Source organism: Ctenopharyngodon idella, chromosome 5, assembly GCF_019924925.1.
Source record: "Ctenopharyngodon idella isolate HZGC_01 chromosome 5, HZGC01, whole genome shotgun sequence".
In the NCBI taxonomy this organism is placed as follows: Eukaryota; Metazoa; Chordata; class Actinopteri; order Cypriniformes; family Xenocyprididae; genus Ctenopharyngodon; species Ctenopharyngodon idella.
In genome coordinates this window covers 44,496,695-44,514,404 of record NC_067224.1, presented here as the reverse complement: position 1 = coordinate 44,514,404, position 17,710 = coordinate 44,496,695, and the positions used below count along the sequence as shown (strand labels likewise).

At 36.7% G+C, this 17,710-nt stretch overlaps 2 protein-coding genes across 2 annotated transcripts; one reads left to right on the top strand and one right to left on the bottom strand.

Annotated features, from left to right (window-relative positions):
- Positions 1 to 261: 261 nt before the first annotated feature.
- On the bottom strand, positions 262 to 12,957 carry LOC127512288 (thiosulfate:glutathione sulfurtransferase). The gene is made up of 4 exons (XM_051893071.1): positions 12,650 to 12,957; positions 3,226 to 3,348; positions 2,984 to 3,146; positions 262 to 521 (listed from the first exon to the last, which is right to left on the bottom strand). The coding sequence occupies exons 1-4, from the start codon at positions 12,798 to 12,800 to the stop codon at positions 467 to 469; spliced, it is 492 nt and encodes a 163-aa protein (XP_051749031.1). The 5' UTR covers positions 12,801 to 12,957; the 3' UTR covers positions 262 to 466.
- A 655-nt stretch (positions 12,958 to 13,612) lies between these two features.
- On the top strand, positions 13,613 to 17,473 carry cst14b.1 (cystatin 14b, tandem duplicate 1). Its single transcript, XM_051893076.1, has 3 exons — positions 13,613 to 13,867; positions 16,808 to 16,909; positions 17,015 to 17,473. The coding sequence occupies exons 1-3, from the start codon at positions 13,796 to 13,798 to the stop codon at positions 17,138 to 17,140; spliced, it is 300 nt and encodes a 99-aa protein (XP_051749036.1). The 5' UTR covers positions 13,613 to 13,795; the 3' UTR covers positions 17,141 to 17,473.
- Positions 17,474 to 17,710: the final 237 nt, after the last annotated feature.

Here is a 17,710-nt window from a genome sequence, read left to right as displayed (position 1 = left end):
TTTGATATGAATTTTAATCGCTTGCAGACCACCACAGCTCTTGCAAAGAAACAGCATTCTGAATTTCAGATTGATTAATTTAGTAAATCCCTGTTATTATAATCTTCTACCATCATCAGTGTGGTCGATGCCCGATCATGAATTCAGAGTCTGATTGTCTGTTTCAGAGTGTTTGTTTCAGTTAGTTGGGAAAACATACATGTGCGACAAATCATCTTATATCGATGGTGACAATCATATGGCATAAAAACAAACAAACTGTATCATAAATGATGCAATATTTATTGAGTCTTTGCAAAATATATAGACACATCTGTGGGATTTTGTAAATACTACATTTTTGGTTTGTGCTGTCATTTTAACAGTCAAGTGCCGTATAAATTCAGTCATATTCCTCTAGGTCCTTCACAGAGCTGAAATAAGCTTCATTCCTCTGTTGTCAAGTTTGATGCTCGACTCTTTCTGCTCACAGTTCTTCCCGCTGAAGCCACTCGTTGAATCCTCCAGCATAATGACGGGCCCTGAGAGACAAACAGACACACTGATGTCTGACTTTTATTGTTTGTGAGTGAGTGAGGATGAATCCAATGAATTATCATGACTTGTCTAGGTTTTTGTGATTACCAGATGAGAATTTAAATCATAAAAAATCATTTGATAGCAATATTTATAGAGCTTTTTCTAGCTAGTTAAAAAATTTAGAGCAAAACATAATTGACTATATAGATATTACAATGATGCGTATTTCCAGGCCTGACATTTTTTTTTTAATTCCCTGATATAGCCAGGTTTTCAAAGAGCAAATGAAGAAAAGCAAACATAAATCATAATTGTTAAACTGCATTATATTCATACAACCATTTCTACATGCAAAAACAGTCATATAATGCATCCACATGTCATTATTTATTTTTGCTTTGCTTTCTTGCATTTTCTCTTTGGGATTTTTTTTAGGGAGTGGCATCAGTTATATTGTTTTTTAACAATTCATAGAGGGAAACTCTCTTAAATTAACCTTATAATATCATATTTGATATGCAGATTTCTAAGGCTTAAATTATCAACATGATCAAAACTTTGCTGAAAAACCTGTTGCACAAAATCCACTACATCATGCCTTCTGTCGTCTGACTGATAGACTTTTTTTATTTTATTTTTATAAATCAAACATATGAATAACTTTGATATTGTCAGTAATATTTCAAGATGAACACTTACTGGACTGAAGCAGTTTAGGTTTACTTGATTATCTATACACCATTTTTTTTTTTAGAAAAAATTATGATCAAATTAAGTATCAAATATGATCATCAGGCGTTTGAGGAGCGTTTATTTGTTCATCTCTCAATCATTGTATTGCATTATGTTTTAAAACTATAGAACTTTAATCATAAAACTATAAGCATTTACATATCTTATTTAGACATATTACTAGCAGATATAGAGTGACGACTGATGTTTATATCATTTTATGCAAGTATCTGCTATACTGTTATAAAGATCTCATTGATTTACATTACAAGCATCAGAATCTTATCTTACTTTTTGGTCATATCAATATCAGCATCTGCACCAAATTGCAAATATCAACATCAATTGTAAAATTGAGGTTTTTTTTCCTCTGTGAGTGTGAGCTCCATATTCTCACTATATCAGATTGTTACAACCAAGGTTAGTTTATGTGTTTTGTTATATCTCTGTTGTTTTAGGAGTGTTTGTGTCTGTCCAGGAACGTCATCTGATTGGCTCCTGCAGGCTGATTGATGCTATGTCCTGATTGGTGCACACTACTTTAAAAAGCACATCATCACTTCCTCTAGAGACATTCTGTGTTCTGAGCAGAGAGTTGGTTTGGAGTGCAGAGTTTGTATATGTTAAAGGGTTAGTTCACCCCAAAATGTAAATTATGTCATTAATTATTGTTCACTTGGCTTTGTAAATAGTTTTGTAAATATATTGTAAATACTGAGGATTGGGAAAGTAAGTAGTCGGATGCCATTTTTGTTTATTGTAAACTTTTTGTTTTTAGCTAGGAGTTTAGTGATGGGCGCTTTCCAAACATGCTTTGTGAAGCTTCGAAACCTGTTTTGAACCAGTGAACACATATCAAATTGTGAGTCCAGTAAACTAGGCTTCTTACATCATACTGTTTTGAAATGTTTTGACATTTCAATGGTTCGCCGCTAGGGGGCGATTGATCTCTGTGAACTCTGTATGGTTTTTATCTGATCTTAAATTAATTTCATAAAATTGTATACATTTAATGAGACATTTGTATAATAAAAAGGAAGAGTTGCATATAAAGGTGTCTTGGTTTGATTAGCCAAACTTTCCATAAAACAAGCCCTACAAGTCAATAAAATAACACATATTTTAAAGACACTTCATATGTATTGGTATATGATGATTACTGAATAGATTACACCTTCAATAAAATATTTGCAATTGTTTTGTAGCCTAAAAAGGTGTTTTTTTTTTTTTTTTTTTGCATGTTTGAGCTGAGTTTTTGCTGCATTTACATTGTTCTGACCAGCAGGGGTCACCAGCGTGTGGCGTTTCGAGCGCTTCAAAACAGTGAATCATTTTGTGAATTAATTGGTTCAATTGATTCAAAGTTTTGAAAAGCTTCGTTTCTCACATCACTAAGGCAGTTAGGTTAGTGTATTGTATTTTCTTTATGATTATATTTAGGAAAGAGCGATAAAACTAAGAACGTTTCATTAGTTATTTTGGCTTTGTCAGCTCCTGAACTTACAATTAAAGACAAATTCATTATTGTTTTGCAATTTCGCTGTCTATGTAAGTCTTTCATGTTGCACTCTTTTCCCTAGATGGAGCACAACAATGAGACATAACCTGATGTATCAAATATGATACTCAACAAAAAGCATATTTGCAAACTATTTTTTAGATTTTTTTGGTCTAAAAATTCAATAAACATTTAAAAAGATTCAATAAAAGTTAAAAAGGTGTGTGTCCGTACCTTGTGTATCCCAGAGCTCTTGCAGTTTCCAGCGCAGTGAGGCTGCGTATCCCTCTCTGGCAATACAGCACAAAGTCAGAGTCGTCTCTGTGAGGCTTTGTGACGCCGTAACGCTCTCTAAACTGATCCGGGCTCAGTCTGAGGGCCTGCTCCACATCTCCCACTACATCAACAAAAGTACTGTCACTCATAAAGCCTGTGTGTGTTTGTGCAGAGCTGAACTGTGTGCAGTGGTGACGTACATGGAATGTTGGTGGCTCCTGGAATAAATCCTGCTTCCAGCTCATCCGGTTCACGTACATCGAAGAGCTGGACGCTTCCAGCAGATATCATGTCCTTCAGCTGCTCGTACGTCACGACGATATCTGAAACAATGTGTGAGCAGACATCTGAGTATCAACAATCTGCTGCTGCTAATTGAGAAGTTGAATTTATAAGTCTGTTCTATCTATTGTATATAATACAGTCGTTGGTAAGATTATAGGTTTTTAATTTTTTTTTAAGTTTCTTCTGTTCACCAAACCTGCATTTATTTGATCCAAAAATATGGTAAAAACTGTAATATTATGAAATATTATTGCAGTTTTTTTTCTATGTGAATATAAGTTCAAATATAATTTATTCCTGTGATCAAAGCTGAATTTTCAGCATCATTACTCCAGTCTTCAGTGTCACATGATCCTTCAGAAATCATTCTGATAAGCTGATTTGCTGCTCATGAAACATTTATGATTATTATCAATGTTGAAAACAGTTGTGCTGCTTCATATTTTTGTGGAAACTGTCATACAATTTTTTCAGGATTCTTTGAAGAATACAAAGTTCAAAAGAACAGCATTTATTTGAAATGCAACTCTTTTAAAAAGTTATGAAACACCCTGTTTCAGCAGCAGTCAGTTCTCACCACAGTTTTGAAAAATGCTACAGAAATGGGCATGGTTAAAGGGTTAGTTCACCCAAAAATGAAAATTCAGTCATTAACTACTCACCCTCATGTCGTTCTACACCCGTAAGACTTTCGTTCATCTTCAGAACACAAATTAAGATATTTTTAATAAAATCTGATGGCTCAATGAGGCCTGCATTGCCAGCAAGATAATTAACACTTTCAGATGCCCAAAAAGCTACTAAAGACATATTTAAAACAGTTCATGTGACTACAGTGGTTCAACCTTAATGTTATGAAGCAATGAGAATACTTTTTGTGCACCAAAAAAACAAAATAATGACTTTATTCAACAATATCTAGTGAAGAGCGATTTCAAAACACTGCTTCATTAAGCTTTGAAGCTTTATGAATCTTTTGTTTCAAATCAGTGGTTCGGAGCGTGTATCAAACTGCCAAAGTCATGTGATTTCAGTAAACGAGGCTTCGTTATGTCATAAGTGTTTCGAAATTTCAGTGGTTCACCACTGGGGGGCGTGACTTTGGCAGTTTGATACACGCTCCGAACCACTGATTCGAAACAAAAGACTCGTAAAGCTTTGAAGATTCATGAAGATATTGTTGAATAAAGTGGTTATTTTGTTTTTTTGGCACACAAAAAGTATTTTCGTCAGTTCATAACATTAAGGTTGAACCACTATAGTCACATGAACTGTTTTAAATATGTTCCCTTTCAGTCGGTCACGTTCGACGTACGTCAGTAGTGACCGACGAATTGGGATATCGCTAGAGAGCCCTATCTGCTTCGAGTGAACTAAAACAAGCCAATGGAATTGGCGTGCGATATTTGCATAATGCGCACCGCCTCCGCCAGGTGGTATAAATAGGAAGCAGATGCAATTGCACTCTGTCTTTCGCTTCGGAGCCAACCTGTGTGTTCCTGCTATTAGTCTGAGAGTGACTTCGCAAGCCTTTGAAGAGCTTTTGTTCTACAGTGCTGGCTTTATGGCACCTTACAGCGAGGCCGCGAGCTTTCCCAGAGTGAGCTTCTCGAGCTGTTATACAGCTCTCAACTGCTGTTTTCACAGCATTATTTGCCCCGTTGGTTTGCGATTTGGGCCGGTTCCTCTGTGTGTGTGACTCAGAGAGTGAAAAGTGTACCTACAGTCACATCGCGGCTGTTCCCTGTGTGCTTCGGCACAAAGAACAAGAGCTTCTAAAAGAGCTTCACAAACAGACACTGCGTCTTTTTCAAGACGTCATTTTGTCTGTGCATTTCTGGAGGAGGTCGTTTCCTATCCTCACTGACGGCCACAATCACTTTCTCTCATGTCTGCTTAGCGTGCCAAGACTGTGTTTGTGGGTGGTTCATATTCTCTTGTGAGAGCATGCCCACGTCGGTGCGTTGTTCGTCTTGCCTTTCTCGTAAGGGCTTGAGCGCTCAGCACGACGTGTGCCGTCGAGCTGCCAGCTGACAGTGCGGGTTGTCATGGCACGTTGTTCGGTGCTCTAGATGCGTGGTCGAGACTCGAGTGCGTCAAATGAGGTGAATCAGAAAAGTGCTACTTTGGTGAATAAGCCAGAGTGACCAGAGGATCACAGTGGGGCAATACCCACCGAGCCAATCTCCGTGGGCCCCCCACTCCTCTAATGCATCGCAAACATGTGGTGACTGTGTTTGTGGGTGGTTAATGTTTAGTAGCAACATGGCCATGTCGGCGCTCAGCGCTCCGTGTGTCATCCAGTTAGACGACCACGTTCACTCTCCCACATGGCTGGTAGCTTCTGGGTGGATTGCTGGTCCTTCTCATGGGGGACCTAGCGTCTTAGTCAGGGCTCCAGCAGAGGATCAGATGTCGACTGCTACATTGGAGAGAGGGTTGTTGGGCTCTGGACATGAAGATGAGGCTGAGCGTCCCACGGTTGTGATGTGCTCATGCTGAATCAGATTCAGAGTTAACGACCATGCGTACGTCTCGTCGCCACAGTTCCTGTGCCCTCACTGTAGTGCAGACTCAAGGTTGTCTCCTCAGCGAAAAACAGAGTGCGATTGCATCTGCTTCCTATTTATACCACCTGGCGGAGGCGGTGTGCATTATGCAAATATCGCACGCCAATTCCATTGGCTTGTTTTAGTTTAGAAGCAGATAGGGCTCTCTAGCGATATCCCAGTTCGTCGGTCACTACTGACGTATGTCTCCGTTCCCTCCTTCAGGGAACGAGGGTTACATACGTAACCGAGACGTTTTCAGTAGCTTTCTGGGCATTGAAAGTGTTAACTGTCTTGCTGGCAATGCAGGCCTCACTGAGCCATCGGATTTTATTAAAAATATCTTAATTTGTGTTCCTAAGATGAACAAAGGTCTTACGGGTGTGGGACGACATGGGGGTGAGTAATTAATGACAGAAATTTCATTTTTGGGTGAACTAACCCTTTAAGCTGCAGAGTGGAGGGGGATGAGGAGAGACTGACAACACAGCAACGGCTTCTGATTCAGACAGTTTTATTTTGCTCTCATTAAAAGCATCAAAGCTTCCCACAAATGCACGCTGCAAATTACCATTACATGCAACATAATATACACATGGTTTTTGCTATAATTTAATGCACAAATAAATGCACAGCAATTCACATTTTGTTCTCTGCATCGAATACATATATGAACAACACGCTAATGCATCTTTGATAACTTTTGAGACTTATTTTACATCGTTTTTATAAGCAGTTTGATCGGTTAAAGAGCCGTAAAGACTGGTTACACTCACAGTGTGGATGGATCGCGTTTGTGTCGAAGACGCAGATATTGAAAAGAACTTGTGTGACACAGAAACTTTTACAAAGCAAAAACAAACACTCGTTTTTGATCCATTAATGCATCTCTCGCTTATTGTATGTGATCTCACTGTTTGAAGCGCCTGTCAGAGGGAATCAACGGGTGCTGTCATGAATTAAGCAATGCGTCTTCTCATAGGATAAGGACACGCAGTCTCATGAATAATTATGAGACACTGATGAGTCATCACCGTACTATAGTATGCTGTGACGTTTACACAAAGACGAATTTAAACCCGGAAGTTGAAAATAGCGCAAAAAGGTTTAAAATTAACTAGTTTTCTCCTACATTCAAAGCTAACGGATGGTAACACTGACTTCTATGCGGTTCAACACACATAACTCTGTTAAAATCTCCGAAAATTTGGTTTAGGGTTTCATGACTCTTTAAACATTACAAATGTCTTTATAACTTTACATCAGTTTAATGCTTTCTTGCTGAATAAAAGTATTAGAACAAAATATCTTGCTGACCACAAAACTTTTGAATGGCAGTGTATGTTGTATGTTGCATCTAAATACTTTATGGAAACACTTTATTTAGGTTATTCTTAAACTTATTCCTAAACTTGATTCTAGTGATGATGGTTGTCATGCAGGCCATTGTGGGTGTAAATATGTCATTAATGTCCTAGAAAAAAAGACAACTCAGATCATTTACAGGGAAACCATCAAAGAGAAAGTATATATATATATATATTTGAAAATCCCAATAACAGGGTTGGGACACCTATAGAAATTTTAATCTTTAAATTTAATTTGTTTACTTAATAAAAATATATAATATTTAAATTAACATTGTGTGACTATCCCTTTGACCCTACTAAGTGTGTAGACTCATGGGAATCTAGATTCCCACCCACAATAAATGCTGATTCAGCAACTTGAATCCAAAATCTTCCCATGTGTCACAGTAATTCATCAAACTAAACAAATATACTCTCTGTGGGAAACAGGCTTGTTAAGTTGGTTTTTACTACTAATTTGGTTTCACCTAAAACATAAACGTAGCATATTAATAGGATAATTATTATGAATATCACAAACCTGTCAAGAAACGTCTGGATCAAAAAAAAAAACAAAAAAAAAACCATTAAAGGATTAGTTCACTTTCAAATAAAAATTTCCTGACAATTTACTCACCCCCATGTCATCCAAGATGTCCATGTCCTTCTTTCTTCAGCCAAAAAGAAATTAAGGTTTTTGATGAAAACATTCCAGGATTATTCTCCTTATAGTGGACTTCAATTGGCCCCAAATGGTTGAAGGTCAAAATTTCAGTTTCAGTGCAGCTTCAAAGGGCTTTAAACGACACCAGACGAGGAATAAGGGTCTTATCTAGCGAAACGATCTGTCATTTTCTGTATGTCCTACACCTTCCCTATTCAACTTATGGAAAAATGGAACTGGCACTGCATTGGTTCCGTAAATTGAATAGGGAAGGTGTAGGACAGAGCTCTTCAAGTAGTTTAATTCGAGGGCCGGATTATCAAATCAAAACGTTGAGGTGGGCCGGGGGGGGTCTTAAATGTTACTAGGCTTAAATGAAAATATTCTCACAGTGAGACTAGGTAACCACAGGTAAAACCATACATGGCTACTCACTACCACTGTCAAATGATATTATATTATGACATGTTATATAGGCCAATAAAAAATGCCTAAACAGGTACAAATTACACCTTAACAAAGACATGAATTATATATTCCCCTATCCACCTAATAAATATATTGCAATATAAATGGCTATAACATAGTTATTTCCACAAACCATGGTAATTTACTACAGTTCATTCATGGTAAATGTTTGTAAGGGTGGTGATTTTGGGATTTAAAAGTCCTCTATCTTCATTGATGGCACGCTCCTCCTGTTTTCCTCATCAGTCTTGTTGGGAATGTTGAGGCTGCTTCATCCGATTTAAAACTAGTTTAACTAGTTTTCATTATCCACTGGGCCGTGCTGTGTAGTTCAAAGTAAACTAGTGAAACACCTGAAAACAGCACTATTTGTTCTGTATTTGTTGTTACTGACCGAGAAACAACTTCAGATGATTCAGTGACAGAGCGGTCCAAACGAATCCAAATCGTTTCAGATCGTTATGCAAGCGCGTTTGGCCAATTCACGGAAAAGAAAGAATCGAGACAAAAGAATGATTATTAATGATTGATAGGTATCGCCTATCAATTTTTTTTTTTGAAAATGAACGATCGTTTCGCTAGATAAAACCCTTATCCCTCGTCTGGTGTCGTTTAAAGCCCTTTGAAGCTGCACTGAAACTGTAATTTTGACCTTCAACCGTTTGGGGCCAATTGAAGTCCACTATAAGGAGAATAATCCTGGAATGTTTTCATCAAAAACCTTCATTTCTTTTCAGCTGAAGAAAGAAGGACATGGACATCTTGGATTTTTATTTGATAGTGAACAGATCCTTTAAGAACATTTTAGGACTATATTATTTTTTTACACATTATTTTCATGATAATTAAACATTTACATTAAATTCATTTTTTTTTATTGCCATGTTACTACTTGCATATTGGCATCATTATGTAGGCTATCTGATGAAATACCAGTTTAAAGTGTTTGTATAAACTTCAGAGCGGGGCGTTTCCTTCGAGAAGGCAGGGGAGACAGATAAATTAGGATGACAAAATAATCCATATTTCAAAAATAAACAATGCAAATATTACAAAATGTGACATCCGAGTTAGCATTTTAGCACTTCCGGTTCCATCGTCCCGAAGTCAAAGGGTTTTTTGAATGGTTAAATGGCTGATATAAGGGACCTCATTTATAAAATGTTGCACAGAAACCATCCTAAATTTGATATTTCGATCATTTCTCAGATATGCGTACGTGTGATTCATAGAATGAACTTACACACAGAAAACGAGCGTATGCCTCTCTTTCAGATGTCAAATCTATAAATCGCAAATGATCTTGAACTTGCACGCAGCTGAATGGTTTCAGTTCTCTGCGTTGTAAACAACACCTAATTAATGTCATTTACATATAAAAGATCACCAGTCATCATCCAAATCCTTTCATTTTTAATGGCGAGCTGGAAGAATAGCTTAGATTTCTAAAATCCTGCAGTAATCTGACAAGGAAAAGTGCGCACGTCTGCTCAGACCCTGACATGGCGCTAAGCACTTTTCAACGTCAATGACCGATTTAAGCATACGCACATTCTAAGATAAAATCTGTGTGTACGCACGCTTTATAAATGAGGCCCAAGGTCTGTGGTGAACATAAGCTCAAGACACTTTCACGAGTTCTGAATGGATTTAAATGGCAAGTCGTGCAAATGATAAACTTTAGTAACAAACCAAATCTGGCCCAATTGGGCAAGTGACAGTTCTGTCCCGAAACGTGAGCGAAGGTCCTGTATCGCAGCGTGCTGCTTGCTTGTAGAGACACAATGTGATTATGTGAAGCCATTTGAAGACATATATGAACTCACTTGTCGCTATTTGTGAAATTACGTCTTACAGAAACAATTACTGATCACATTACTGTTCTGATAATATGTGCGGATTAATTTCCTCATTCAGCCCACAAGCTATAATGAATGAATGTTTTATTAGAAAATAATGCACACCCGAGGTGGTAATGTGGCCACGACACGAGTGGTTACACAAAGTATAGTTCACTTTTTACGCGTACGCAAGGGTCAGTGCACATGACGTGAATTTCGTCATCAGAACAGGACGCCCGTACTGTACACACACCGCCGGATTTTTGTAACCGCGCATACTTGTACGCATGTGTTAATTACATTTTTTTTTTTTTTTGCAGTAATTAGTTTATCCACAAGGTGGCAACTGTGCCCTGGGGACGTCGATTCACAAAGTAGTCAAAGAAAAACTGTAGGGCTGCATGATTTATCGCATGATATAAAAAATAACATTGAAATCGCGCTTAAACGTTTTCTTAGTGCAATTATGAAATCGCAAAGGCTGCGATTTATGCGCAGCTTGTCAATGAAGTATGGCTCCAAATCCTTGCGTTCACACCAGACGCAAATGAAGCGTTAAGTGCGAGTGATTTACATTTTAAGTCAATGCAAAGACGCGATAGACATCCTGGGGCGCGATTCGCGCGAATGAAACGGCGCGAATGACGTGGCGCGAATTGAGTTAACCAATTAGGAGCTTGCTCTAGTAGTGACGTGATTATGACGTAGCGAGCAGAGGCAGAAATCTGAAACAATGGAGGACAAAATCATCGTCGCTGTATGTGGATGCCCGGAGCTGTACGATACATCTTCGTACTTTTATAGAAACAGGAATAAAAAGGATCTTGCTTGGAAGAAAGTGAGTGAGGAGGTCGGACAATCTGGTAAGTTGTAAAAAACGCTCTTTACTCAATTTGAGCTATATATATACATATTGAGACTGCCGCCTGGCAGAAGCCCCTCACATGACGCGAATTCGCGTCTGTTGTGAACTGAATTTCACGCGCGAATGAAGCGAATTTCACGTGCGAATGAAGCGAGTAAACTCAAAATGTTCAAGCGTCCCAACTACGCGCGAATGGCGCAATTTATTCACGCAAGTCGCGTCTGGTGTGAATGCCCCATGAAAGCACTGCGAGTTTGAGTCGCTTATAATGTACATTTGAAAAAGCAACACGCGTCAGACATCTTTCCAGACATGAGAGGCATTTATTAACATTCTTGTCCAACAAAAGACAACATTTAATAACATGTTTTTACTCTAAACTCACTTCATAACAACAGTTGAGCATCCTTCTCTGAGATGATGTGGCTTCTTACACAGAATAAGGCAGTCGTGTGTTTATTAGTCATGTTTAATTCAATCTTCTATTCAGCTACAGCAATAGTATGATGCCCATAGGGATTTCCTGGAATGAAGCATGTTATCTACTTCTATGGCAGGGCATATTTGGAGTTTCTGCGCAAGAGTGCCCTCTGGCTTTCAGATGGAGAAGCATTTACTACTGATCACGGGGGCACTCATAAAATAATCGCGGCCTTTGCCAAATCGCGTGTGGTTTAATCGCGAAAAATCGTGCAGACCGGAGCACATGTAAGCTACAGCGACAATGGAGGCCTACATAGACGAGAGATTGTGTGAAGAGGTTAGAAAGTACCCTTATTTGTACAACTCTAGCATGAAAGAATACAAAGATGTTTACATGGGTTGTAACTCGAGAGATTGATCAAAACTGCGCATGCGTCAAACACCTGTGTATGCGTAGGAGTCAAATGAAGTATACTTTCCAAGTATACGTTCGACTGTGCGCGTACACTATCATACGGGTAAAAAAACGAAGTATACCCAGGGCTAAATTCAATGGCCTGTCATCAGTTATTCCTTCCATAGAAAAGTGCATGAACTTAAAAGCTCAGGACACTCCTAAAGAAACATAGGAATTCCAAAAAAAACACAACCATCTGGAATTCTGGATATTAATGCTAAATGATTTAATAATTGCATATACAGATAACTATGGAAGCCCATTTCTGCCACTTAAGAAAAGAAAAATCTTGAATGCTTAAATCATATGTCATAATTATGTGATGAAAAGTAAAAATTATGACATCAAGTCACAATTATGGGATAAAAAGTAATTGGAAAGTCAATTATTATCACTTTTTGTCATAGTTTCTACTTTTTATGTCATAATTATGATTAACCAAAGCATGACTTTTTTCTAATATATGGCAGCATAGATCAGACATGTTACTGCAGAGACTGTTCATTAGATGATGCAACATTAAAGCTTTATTGACCCATGATGAGTCACTGACCCTACGTGCAAACTCGCATGCTTACAGTTCATGATGTTACGTTAAATCACAAAATGATTTTGTTTCGATTATAGGCCAGTGAATACAAATAATTGTAAACCAAATTGTTTAAACATTCTCAGACATTTATTATTTTGCCATTAACTCAAATACAGAAATAACTACTTTACCTGTATTTAGGGGTTGATTGTGAGTTTTAGTCCATTTATCGCAGTTTTCAGCTTCGTTATCACATTGTTCTTTACTGTGTGCCGAGACAGACAGAAGCAGGAGCGCCACTAGAGCGCGCACACCTGAACTAACGCGCATTAGTGTTTTCATGTCTATCTTGTCTAAGAGAAGATACGTGCACTTTTATGTATAGATTAAATGAAGTCTAAAAAGCGCAGCTACGACAGATCTAAAGCAGCGTATTGGATTGACTATGTATCATCGAATGACTGAGGCGATTACGGATCTGAACGGCACTGATAGTGTGAAAACATGACGCATGTTTTCCTCCAGGTGGCGCTCAGTGGCTCAAAAGCCGTTTGCTCTGTTGATCCGCTTTCACATCTGTGGGCGTTTTATGATTTACTGGAGATGTTTCACCATAATCGTTTAGACCTATTGATTCAAAAGAGCAATATCTGATGTAACCATGCTACTTGTTCCCAATCATTACTTTGAAAGTAATTAAAAAGCAAATCATTATGTAGTAATCACAATCGACTGTGGTCGGTCCATTCTAAAAAGCGCTGAGAATAGCAACGATTACCACGTGACTCTGTCGCTTCTTTTCCTACTTCTACAATGATCTGGACAATATTTTACTCTCTAATATTGGCGCTAAGTAATTTTAATAGCTGTTAAACTTAAATTTACAGTGTGTCATTAAAACTCTAAAAGTTGTTTTTTTAACACCATTGGACTTGACCAATCAGAGCGAACGCCGGGCTACTAAGTCACGCCTCCAATTGTGTTTTTCTGTTCACTTTTGTGCTCGTCCTCCTGCCTCAGATTAAACTAAAGAGGAAAGAGGAAAGAACCATGTTATGATACATAAATCTATTTAACATTTAAAAAAACTAACCATATTAACTTTATATATGATTTAGTTATGTATCATATTACTGTTTTAGCCTCATTTTATAAAATAGTTTTTTTAACCCTCCCCCCTCCTCTTCTGAACACATGGTACATTCTGGTGATGGCTCATAGTCATATGATCTAGTCTAGACAACATAAATACTGTAGCAGTGTCACTTCTCTGCACTGTCTAAAAACACGTTTGCTTGTTTTTACATCTCGACACTGATCAACGAAACATTATTGCAATGGCGACAATGGTTGGAGGGCCATCCGAGGTGAAGCAAGCTACTCTCGAGGTGCAGAAGATCTGTGATGAGGTGAGACACTGGAGCTTTGGCTTTTGTTTTGATGGTGTAAGTCAGCTGATATGGGGATGCACGTGAGGTGTATTTTTTAGTTATTATTAGCTATTTATTAGTATTCAGAAGTTTACGTTATTATGCTATATGTCAATAAAATAAAATAAAAATATTAAAATAATTAAAATTATATCAAATGTACAACGATACAGCATGCACCAAAGGGAGAGAGAGAAATCACAAAATTTAGGTAAGTTACAAGAAAGCAATAAAGGAGAAAAGATGTATATACCACTATAAACAGCCACCTTAATATTTCATTTATATAATTTAATTATATAGTAGTCAACATTTGAAGTGGATCAAAACCTTTCATCAAAGTTGTCCTAAAACCTTCTTCTTAGGACAGCTTAGTTCTTAGGACAACTTTGATTAACTTTTTTGATCCACTTCAAATGTTGACTACTGTATTTTATTAAGCATCTGGCGCTCTTCGGTCATTTTTTGGTCTAAAATTTTATTTATTTATTTATTTATTTATTGGTAAAGGTTTTGGCACTTGCTTTGTGAACACAAAATAAAATCCTGGACATGATGGGAAAAGGTTAAATGGTCCTGAAAAAATAGTCACATTTGTACACATTTGGTTCCCAAAGTGGGGGTCGCGAGATGATTTCCAGAAATCAAAAAAAAAAAAAAAAAAAAAAAAAGTAAACGATTAGAAATAGCATATTTTATCAAAAATTGTAACAAAATACTAAAAATAGTAGTTAAATTAAAATGCAAAAACCATGCAAACAGATTAACGTCATATTAGCAACAGCATCAGTTGCAGCAGGTCAGTTTACAGCACCATGTTAAACATTCAGACATGTGCACATAGGTAATTCTTTAGGCTTTAAGCTTTGGATATTATTTTTGTCGAAATGAAACGTTGGTTAATATCGACCAACAAAGACAACGCAGGGAGGCCAGCGGAGGAGAGCGGAGAAGCTCCACCGTCATGCCTTTGCAGTGTGCAACTGATCCATGGCAAAACATTTAAACATAAGCTTAATGTTAAAATCACAAACATTTTAAATTAAAACTTAAAATAGACAAAAACAGGCGACTCTCGTCTTTTCTTTCATTTTAAATCTTTTTACAAGAAATCCCTCAGGTCATAAAGAACTTTGTTTTTCCACCTTCACGAAGAGACGAGTGCTATCGTTTATGTCTTCTTGTTCACCTAAATGCCTAGTAAGGTGTCATTTCCCTTGCTTTACAAAAAAGGACCGCATCCGTGTGCAGTGTGAACGCACTAATCCGTAATATGGGCACAGAAAAAAAATGCGCACTGCAAACAGAGTATGTGTGAAACAGGCGTTAGTGCGTGTGCGCCATTGCACACAACGTTTGTATACTTTAACCACCTCTGAGGATAGTGGGGGTCGTGAGCCACTGGCATCGTTATTTTGGGTGTCGTGGGCTGAAAAGTTTGCGAACCCCTGCTCTACATGGTCAAAAAAATTTAAAATTCCATTGGAAATGAATGAGAAACAATTTTCATCTATTAGAAACTTTTGGTACTGCACCCAAACAAAATCTTACTGAACGCTCATATTTTAAGATATCGAGCTCAAATTTGAAACACAACTTGTTTAGATTTATTGCTTTGAATTTATCTCAATTTTAGAGCAAAACGTGTTTTGGAAAGTATATATCTCATATAAAAATTGAAAATAGTATTTTTGTGCAGTTTATGCACAAAAATAAATGTAAAATTTGTAAAATTGTACTTTTTTCACTTCAGCACTTCAACGAGTCTGTGCTTCAAAGCATTCAAGATTTTTGACAGTTTAAGTTGGAAATTTAATTTTCAGGTCTATGCTCAAAAAGTGAATAAATGGATTATAACTACTGCAAATATATAATTTAGTGTCGTAAGATCACCTAAAAATAAAAATGATTAAATTTAAAAATATATATTGAACTAAAATGTAGTACATTCATTTCACTGAAGAAGAAAAAAAAAAAAAATTAGTCGTTTTGGACCGCCACACGAGCAACACCAGAGGGTAAAATTTACTTGCATTGTGTGATGTATTATGGAAGAATGTGTTACTTCCCAGAATACTCTAATTTTATAGTCTTTAAAAAGTCAATAATTTAACGCTTAATTTTGCCTAACCCCTGATATCCAGTGACAATAGTGCAAAGTTAACAAAAATTACTTTTTGTCACAGTCTAGACTCATGAAAATCTCTATATTCCCACCAAAGCACAATAAACGCTGATTGATCATCTGAATGAATCACTAATCCTCACAAGTACAGAAGTGTTGATTTGAGAGGGGTGTGTCACAGTAATTTTTCATATACTCTGTGTGTAAGAAGATTTTTCAGTTGTTTTTACTACTTTTTTTTTAATAAATGTAGCATAAGAATGTATAATAATGTAAGAGTGAATATCAAGAGCATGTCTGGATCAAAACAGGAAAAAAATAAATTATATTTTTATAAAAATGAAGTGACAAAAGTGCAAATAGTGCAAAGTTAACAAAAGTTAATGTATTACTTTTTTGTCACAGTCTAGACTCATGAGAATCTCTATATTCCCACCAAAGCACAATAAATGCTGATTGATCATCTGAATTAATCACTAATCCTCACAAGTACAGAAGTGTTGATTTGAGAGGGGTGTGTCACAGTAATTCATCAAACTAAGTAAATCACATATCTGTGTGAAAGAGGCTTTTTCAGTTATTTTTTTACTATTATATTTATTTTATTATTTTTATTATTATTTTAATAAATGTAGCATAACAATATATTAATGTAACAGTGAATATCAAGAGTATGTCTGGATCAAAAGAGAAAAATAAGAAATTGTATTTTTTATAAAAATAAGCAAATTTTTGAACCCGATTTAGATTAACCACATTTGCATTAAATATGAAATCTGCATGTTTTGCTTCAGGTCAAGCATTGTGCAGAAGAGAAGGCTGGAAGGAAGTTTGTCATTTTCACTGCCAAATCTTACACCACACAGGTTGTGGCCGGGACCAACTATTTTATCAAGGTAAACTTGAAGAGCAGGAAATAAGCTTGCCATGTTACTACCTGCATATTGTGTTAATGATACCTGCTGAAAGTGTAGCAAAACATGTTATATCATCCTCTTCAGGTGGATGTAGGGGGTGAATACGTTCATCTGAGGGTTCACAAGTCACTCCCTCACACTGGAGAAAAACTACAGCTGCACGGGATTCAGATCTCAAAATGTCAACAGGATCCTATTATATACTTTTAAACACACTGAACAAGCAGTGCATCTTCTCTATCAGTGTCTCATTCCCTCTCTTAAATACATGCACACAGACTACAGTTCCATACTGTATATAGAACAGGTTAAAACATGTGATGTACTCAACTAATGCTGTTACACAACTTTTATTCAATTGTACACCGTTAAGATGAACCAAATATTGTGCCTACTTGTATGTAGATGAGTTTTATATGATCTTTGTTCACTTTTGTATTGTGGTGAAACAACTGCACATGAAAATGAATCATCACTCCAAATCTGTTTTACAAAAGAAGATGCTACTTCTAAAATAAAGGGAAATAATTTTCATATTCCAAATGGCAAGTCTTTGTTTCATTTACACCCTCCAAAAGAATGTACCAGTAATAATAACATCACCAGCATACAGTATAATTACATTAAATGTTATTATTATTGCTGAACTCAAATATGAATTACTATTAATACACTAACCTGATAACACGGTTACATCAACAAAATATTTAAATGTTAGATGAAGAAAAAGATATTATAAATTCAGGTTATAGGCTATATTATAGGTTGTATTTTATATAT